The sequence below is a fragment of the Lonchura striata genome, chromosome 4 (genome assembly GCF_046129695.1).
Source record: "Lonchura striata isolate bLonStr1 chromosome 4, bLonStr1.mat, whole genome shotgun sequence".
Classification (NCBI taxonomy): domain Eukaryota; kingdom Metazoa; phylum Chordata; class Aves; order Passeriformes; family Estrildidae; genus Lonchura; species Lonchura striata.
The window spans coordinates 73,384,313-73,392,384 of record NC_134606.1 but is presented as its reverse complement, the minus strand read 5'-3'; the positions used below and the strand labels follow the sequence as shown (position 1 = coordinate 73,392,384).

The window sequence follows — 8,072 nt, the reverse complement described above, 5'->3', positions numbered from 1 at the left end:
AGCCCCGTGGCCTCGTCCCGGCGAGGAGGACAAGTTAATTTTCAGATAGATGCACCCCGAGCCCCGCATCTGCCGCGGGCACGGTGGGGGGAGGGGGGGTGGGGGGCATGGGGCCGGGCACAGGTGCGGGGCCGCCGCCCGGTTATAAATAGCGGGGAGGGGCGGCCCGGCTCCCCCCGTGCTCGGTTCCCCCCCTCCAGGGCTCGGAGCGGAGCGGGATGCGGCGCCCTCCCTCCCTCCTCCCGCCCGCCGGCAGCATGAGCCCGTCCTTCCTCCTCCTCCTCCTCCTCCTCGCCCTGCCCGCCCGCGCCCGGCGAGAGCAGGTGCCCGGCGGGGCGCAGCGGGGCCGCAACGCCCCCGCGTCTTCCTCCTCCTCCTCTTCCTCCTCCCCGGCGGCGGCGGCGGGGCCGAGCCGCTTCCCGCGGAGCCGCCCGGATCGGCGGCGGGGCCGGCTGTACTGCCGGGTGGGCATCGGCTTCCACCTCCAGCTGCACCCCGACGGCCGCGTGGACGGCGCCCACGACGCGAGTCCGCTCAGTGAGTGGGGAACGGGAGGTCCGGGGGGCTGCCGCGCCCGGGCCGGCCGAGCGGGGCTGAGCATCCCTGTCCTTGTGCTCTTCCCACCGCCGCGGGGGCTGGCAGAGCCCCTCGCTCCCGGCGGGCCCGGGCAGGGGCGTTTGGGGTGTCGGGGGAGCCTGTCTGCCTCCGGGATGTGCCACCCGGGGGCTCGCCCAGCCCGAGGAAGCGAGCCCGTGGGGATGGTGTGAGAGCGTGAGGTCTGCACTCCCACCACAGCCCCTTGACAGGCACCTGGGGGAGGCGATGCTGCCCCTTTTTGGTCCTTTCCCTGTGGGACTTTTCCATCCCTCTCTCTGCTTTCTCATTTTCCCAGTGCAGTGATAGGATATATTCAGTTTAAAAATAGGACTGAGGCTGACGTTCCCCCGAGAGAAAGCTGTGCTAACTCATGGCTTATCCTCTGGTCGGAGTTGCCATGATATCCTGCTAGAGGGAATGAAATGGCAGGTGGGGATGAAAAATCCCTTCAGGAGCCCAAGGGCTCGGCCCGAGGTGGCCCTGGCAGGCTCAGCTGTTGGGAGCGCTCACGCAGCAGCCCCCACATCTGCCTGGGACCAAAGGATTTAGGGCCCAGACCGTGCTGAGAGCAGCCCCTGGGCAGGAATGCCGGAGCCCGGGAGCTCCGCTTGGGGTTTCGTGGGCACAGCAGGAACGTGGCCTGGAGGGGTTTAGAGGATGGATAGGAAAAGGGGCCCCCCACACCAAGGCTGTTTTAGGAGACACGGGCTTGGAAGGGCTGGCAGAAGTTTGGTGCTACAGCTGTCCTACAGAGACCTGAATTATGTGCATTTCCTTCCTCCTTAACCTGAGATATCCCCCCCGGAAAGGCCACAGCGACACCAGCTCCGCACGTCGGAGCAGAGCCAGCCCTGGCTGGGGACATGCGCTGGTGACGGGGCTGTGGCACTGAGGAGGCCCTCAGGAGGAAGAAGATGCCTTTTGGCAGGGGAACCTGAGCTTTGGCCTCTGGGAAATAGGGCTTGACCCTGGGCAACCCCAATAAACAGGAGCGTGTCTGCCACAGCGGCAGGGCCACCCCGCAAAGGGCAGGAGGTTTTTGGGGTGCCCTTGAGGACAGCCAGGGTTTGACAAGGTACCTGCCTCACTCCTGTGGGGCTGCTGAGCCTCATGGCTTGTGGCCTGTGGCAGCTCCTTACCCCCCAGAGTGCCCCCAGGCCCTTGGTGCTGGCGCTCGGGTGCCTCAGGGGGATGTGCTTCCTCCTTAAAATAAACGTGGGAAGTGGTGATCCGATACCCAGCCGCGGGGGATTTAACGTGGCTTCGCCTTGGCTCCCGGCACGTTAATCCCACGGCCCTGTGGGGGCGAGATGCTCTGCGGGCTCCTCCCTCTGGGGCCAGGGCCACGGAGCCCCCGGGGCCGCAGCTGGCAGCAGGGCCGGCTCCCCGGGGTGCGAGGGGTGCACCGGGGGTGTGGTGCTGCCCCCCGGCTGGCAGGGCTTGGGGGATGTGGGGATGTGCCCGAGTGAGCCCGCACCACCTGGGCAGCTGAGGTGCTGCTGCTGAGGGATGCTCGGAGGTTCTTCTGTCAGATGAGATGCAGGTCCTGCGTGCCCCATCAGGGGCCGGAGCCCAGGTCACACTCAGAAAAGTCACATTATTTCCGTGGCTGGGCTGCTCAGTGCCCCAAGCCCTGCTGAGAGGACGGGGTGTGAGGGAGCATCAGTGGTGCCTCCGGTCCCAGCTGGCTTGTGGGACACTGACTTCCCGAGTTCTGCGTCTGTGCGATGAGCACGGGCAACTCCGATCCCAGCCGGCTGGTGTAGATGGTTTCCCCAGGGGTCAACTTGTTCTACCACGGCCCAGTCAGGAATTGTGCCCCAAAATGGAACTTTAAAAAAAAAAAATCCACACAAGTCCCAGCCACCAGGCTGTATCCATCCCAGAGTGGATGGAGGCTGCCGTGTGAGGCAGAGGGATGGAGGAGGAGCTGGGTGGAGCCAGGCAGCTGAGGAGCAGGGACGTGGGAGAGGAAATGCAAACCTGTCAGACTAAGTTGTATTTATTTTTTCTCTGTCACACCGATGTGAAAAGAACTGTGATTTATTCTGGGATTTCTGTCATCCTAGGTATTTTGGAAATATTTGCTGTGTCTCAGGGGATTGTAGGAATACGAGGAGTTTTCAGCAACAAATTTTTAGCGATGTCAAAAAAAGGAAAACTCCATGCAAGTGTAAGTAAACCCCCCACCCTTACCAGTACGTCTTGTGTATGAAAGGCTTTGTGGCACCCCTGCGTGTGGGCACAGCCGCAGTGCCACGCAGACAGAGAGAGGGGACAGGTGGGGCTGCAGCCCCCCGAGCCCACCTTGCTGCCGAGGGCTTGTGAGCTTGAGGAGCTCGCCTTTTTGGTGTGCAGCCGGGTGTTTGCATCAGCAGAGCCTGCTCTCCGAGCACGGCCGGGTTATTTTTAGCCGCTTCTGCCGCAGATCGCGCAGAAGGGTTTAGCCAAATGTCTCCCGGCGAGCAGCACGCGTGGCGCCGGCAGCGCCGGGGCTCGGGCTGCCTTTGCCCTTGCAGACGGAGAAGCTCGGGCAGGTGAGGTCCAGGCTGCCGCGGGTGTGTCGCAGCTAGGGGGGAAAAATCCCGGTAACTTTGCTCTGCAGGATGAGGTTTCCCGCAGGTCTCGATATCCTTTTTCCAGCTTTTCTGTGTCGAATGAATCCATAAGCTGATTTCGCTGCTTGTTTCAACCTTGGGATGTTGCTTCCCTGTTTCTGCTTGTCAGCTCGGAGACCATTGAAACAAAACACAGTGAGCTCCTGTGCTTACACCGAAGTCGGTGCCTTTGGAAGGTGTGTGTACGTGTGCCACCCCACCAAGGGCATTTGTAAGGCAGCAGCTCGTCCCTGAGGATGGCTCCCAGTGAGCCCCCGGCTCGGGCTGATGGCTGGGGAAAGGGAAAAGGCTGTTGCCCACCCCGCAGTTCCGAGACAAACCTCCGGGTCCCAGGGCGGATGACACGGATGTGCTTGCACTGCCCGAGCCTGCAGATCGCTTCCAGGGGGACTTATGAAATCACCTCTCTCTCCCTTTAAGTCTTTTTGGTGTGTTGCTCCTGCAGCCTACTGATGCTTAAAGGGTGAGCACGTGATTGCTTCTTTTAAGAAATCAAGTAGGAGCATGAATGGGTTCTAGGGGAAAAGGGGATTGGTTCCATGGAGGAAAAAACACGAGGCGAGAGCAAAGTGGCAGAGCAGAAGGAGAGGAAAAGGATGGAGAGGAGAGGGAAGCAGGCAGAGCGTGGACCCTCCAGAGCCTTCCCCTCTGGCGTACAATGGGCCTCTTATCTGAGCTGAAGCCTTGATTTATGCCCTGGCACAGGCAGAAATTAAATCAAGCCTCGTTGGCGCACGGTTAATTGTTGACACACACAAAGGGCAGGGCCAGAGAGGGACCTCAGTCAGGAGGGTCAGGGCAGGGGTGAGGACACTCGATGCCCCGCTCGGGTGAGAGCTGCAAATTTGTAGAAACTTGACCCAAATATCTAAAGATTGCTGGACTAAACAATGCCAATAATGCAAACCCGGCATCTGTTGTTCTTTCCTGCACTGGCAGGATCGAGGTTATTTCATGGCCTAATGAGTTCCGAGCAGTACAAAGCACGTCCTGTGCCCGTCACTCAGGGCAGCGCTTTGATATGGGAGTCAGGCCGGGGGCTTCGCTGAACCGCAGACAAAACTCATTCCTGCAGGAATTTGGGCTCCTTCAAAACTCGCTCTCAGGCTCGGCTCCATCCCAGCTCGGTGTTTTACAGACGCTCTCCTCCTCCTTCTCCTTCTTCCCTTTTTTTTTTTTTTTTTGATGCCAGCTTAATTAAATTACCGAGTGGTTCATTTTTAGAGGCACCAGCTTCAGAAAATGACAGTTATCCCGGCAATTATCAGTTGCGTGCACAGATGGCTTTTTCCTCGTTGGTAAATCCTCGCTCTCCTGTTTGTCCATTTTTAGCACGGAGCGGGTGGGAGGGGTGTTGTGCCTGTCCAGCACGGACCCCGGGGGGACAGATTTGCCCAGGTAATTCTCCTTTCCCAGGAGCTGCCACAAAACCGCGTTCCTCGCCAGGGCGAATCTCTGCTCAACTGGATTTTGATATTCAATTGACTTCAGGACTGCTCTGGAGCTCTGCAGGGCAAGTCTGATGCCAGCCACGTGCTGTGGCTGCCACCCCTGCCCTATGCAGGGGGGAAAAATGGCTTTTCCAGGCTGGAGTGGTGCAGTGATGAGCTGAGAGGCTGGGATGTGGGGATCGTGACAGGGTCATGGTGAGGTAGCTGTTGATGTACTTCCCAGGGCAAGGCCTTCCCAGGCACATAGTATGTCCTGCCTGAGCATTTTGGGCTTCAGGGAGCACCAAGGGTCAGCAAAGCCCTGCTGGAGAAGGTGAAGGCCTGTGCATGCAGGAAGGAGCCAAGAGGGTGTATGAAAGACAGGGAGGGCAGCAATGAGTCACAGAGGTGACGTGCCTCGGAATCAGCAAGCTCAAGAAGACCTAAATCCAAGTGCTATGAGGCAAAACATGCATGACAGGTTGTGGGCTCTGTCACTTGTGCTGTAAGACTCAACTTCTTGAGTTAAATTTGGGGTTTTGAGCACTTTTCTTCTGGTTACAAAGCCCTGCAGGGGGTTGGGTCTTGTTCTGGGTGGCTGGTATTGGAGCTGGAGAGCTCAGCATCTCCTCCATGGAGGTGTTGCTGGGATATGGAGTTGGGGAAGCTTTTAGGGCACCAGGTACCATGCCCACCATTAGGTTCAAGTATGGCAGAGCATTTTGGAGGGGCTGCCAGAAGCTACAGATGTCATCCTAGGTATTTTGGATGGGGATTCCGGGGCTGTGGGCACACAGGTGGAGTGCTAGGCTCTGCTCTTTGGTTTTGGAATGCTTTTTGAAGAGAAGGGAAGGGCACTACTGGGGCAACCCAAGCCTTTTTCTTCCCAGGAAAGCCCAAACCCGGGTGGCGAGCGTCTACTGAAGCATCTGCACTGAGGATGTTCCAACCCTCGGTGTCGGTGCCCTGTGTTTCCAGCCCCATCAGCAAGCCCTGGGGGTGGGGGACAGCTGCCACCCGACCCTTGCGAGCGAGCGGTGTCCCCTCTGTCCCCGCAGGCCCGCTTCACGGTGGACTGCCATTTCCGTGAGCGCTTCCAGGAGAACAGCTACAACACCTACGCCTCGGCCGTGCACCGCAGCCCTCGCTCGGGCCGCCAGTGGTACGTGGCCCTCAACAAGCGGGGCAAAGCCAAGCGCGGCTGCAGCCCCCGCGCCCGGCCCCAGCACGTCTCCACGCACTTCCTGCCCCGCTTCTGGCAGCCGCAGCCCCCCGAGCTCGCCTTCACCGTCGCCCTGCCCGAGAAGAAGCCGCCACCCAAGCCCAAGGCGGCCCCGTCCCCGCCTCGGAAGAACTCCGGCCCCGTCAAGTACCGCCTCAAGTTCCGCTTCGGGTAGCGGCGCGGCGGGGATGCGGCACCGGGGAGCTCCCGGGGCTGACCCCGCGGGACACGCGTGTTTCCCTCCACAGACGGACACGGGGAGCTCCCGGGGCTGACCCCGCGGGACACGCGTGTTTCCCTCCACAGACGGACACGGGGAGCTCCCGGGGCTGACCCCGCGGGACACGCGTGTTTCCCTCCACGGACGGACACGGGGAGCTCCCGGGGCTGACCCCGCGGGACACGCGTGTTTCCCTCCGCGGACGGACACGGGGGAGCTCCCGGGGCTGACCACACGGGACACGCGTGTTTCCCTCCACGGACGGACACGGGGAGCTCCCGGGGCTGACCCCGCGGGACACGCGTGTTTCCCTCCACGGATGGACACGGGGAGCTCCGGGGGCTGACCCCGCGGGACACGCGTGTTTCCCTCCACGGACGGACACGGGGAGCTCCCGGGGCTGACCCCGCGGGACACGCGTGTTTCCCTCCACGGACGGACACGGGGGAGCTCCCGGGGCTGACCCCGCGGGACACGCGTGTTTCCCTCCACGGACGGACACGGGGGAGCTCCCGGGGCTGACCCCGCGGGACACGCGTGTTTCCCTCCACGGATGGACACGGGGGAGCTCCCGGGTGGCCGTGCCGGCTCGAGGGTTTCTCGTCCCCGCTCAGGCCGGGCGGTGTCCCCGGAGGGATGCGCCGGGGTGAGCGGCTCGGGCTTGCCAAAGAGAATCCCCGCAGCGAGCTGTAAGCGCTGGATGGACCTCGGGTTAGCGTTCTGTTGTTGGAAGAAGTAGAAAGGTACCTCTACAGCGAACATATTTTCTCACCTAATTTTCACTAGTGACTCCTTTGACAATCATTTTCACGCGAGAGAGATGTTCAGAGCCAAGCGGTTTTGTTAGTTTTTCTTGCATCTCCTTCTTGCTGCACTTTTTCCTCCGACCATACCTCAGGCACCATATATCCAGGTCTGTCCCTTTCCCTTCTCTCGGAAGCCAGCTCTTCCTTTCCACAAATTAAACCCAGAGACCGAGCCCTGCAAACTCTGTCGCCTTATCTGCGGTGCAAGGTGGTCTTCCAACCCTTTGCTGGCAATAATAGATGTGTGCACATATTTTGTCAGAGTCGCAGGCTGGCCGAGGGTGGCTGCTTGCAGCCTGCTCCTGGCGGTCTCTGCTGTTCTTCCCTGGACAGCTGGAGGAGCGAGTCTCTTCCTCTCCATCCAAGTACGGATTCGATGTCTGCTCTAAAATACCTCTGCCCCTGTGCCGGGGCATTCCCTCTCCCTGGAGGAGTCCTCCCGCAGGTATCCCCACAGGATATGGATGCCTGTGGCCCCCGGGTGCCCACCAGTTTCGTCCAACAGTTTTTGCTGCTGATTTGTTTTATCACTCTCAATACATTTGCAGAGGCAGGGAGCAAGGTTTTTGTTGGTTTTTTTTTGTTTTGTTTTGTTCTTGTTTTTTTTTTTTTTTTTTTTTTTTTTTTACAGTGTGCAGGGCGATGTGGCAATAATTGCTGTTACAGCTGCTTGTCCCTTGAGTGTTTCTCCCACCCAGGTTGCCTGATGGCCCTGATGTGGAATTTTTTCTCCGTTGTGGTGTGATCTGTGGAGTAGCTGTGCACATGGAGTTTGTAGTGGGTGTTTAGCAGTGTTGCTGTATGTACAGACACTGGTAGCATTGAACCTCACCGGTGAAGCCTTAATAGGAGCCCAGGTGGGCTCAGGTTGGCAGAGCCCCTCAGGACCTGAGCCCTGTCAGCGTCTGCCAGCAATAATTTGCTTCCTCTCCACATCGGATTGTGGTACCAATGGCTGTTTCCATTGGGATCGTGGTTCTTTGCCTTTGTCATCCTTCTGGGCAGCCCCTGGCTGGACATGTGTGCTCCATGTACGAGCATGGATGGGGACGCTGGAATAAACCAGTCGTTTTTCATTTTATAACCTGATTGTCTCATCTCTTGCCTTGTCTGTGCCTTCTTCTCTTCTCCTGAAGGAAAAGAAAAAAAAAACCAAACTGGATGCTCCATGTGTTTCTG

General features: G+C 59.4%; 1 protein-coding gene across 1 annotated transcript; it reads left to right on the top strand.

The window, feature by feature from the left end:
- Positions 1-255: 255 nt before the first annotated feature.
- On the top strand, positions 256-7,459 carry FGF5 (fibroblast growth factor 5). Its single transcript, XM_021529586.3, has 3 exons — positions 256-537; positions 2,667-2,770; positions 5,704-7,459. The coding sequence occupies exons 1-3, from the start codon at positions 258-260 to the stop codon at positions 6,040-6,042; spliced, it is 723 nt and encodes a 240-aa protein (XP_021385261.3). The 5' UTR covers positions 256-257; the 3' UTR covers positions 6,043-7,459.
- The last annotated feature ends 613 nt before the right edge of the window (positions 7,460-8,072 follow it).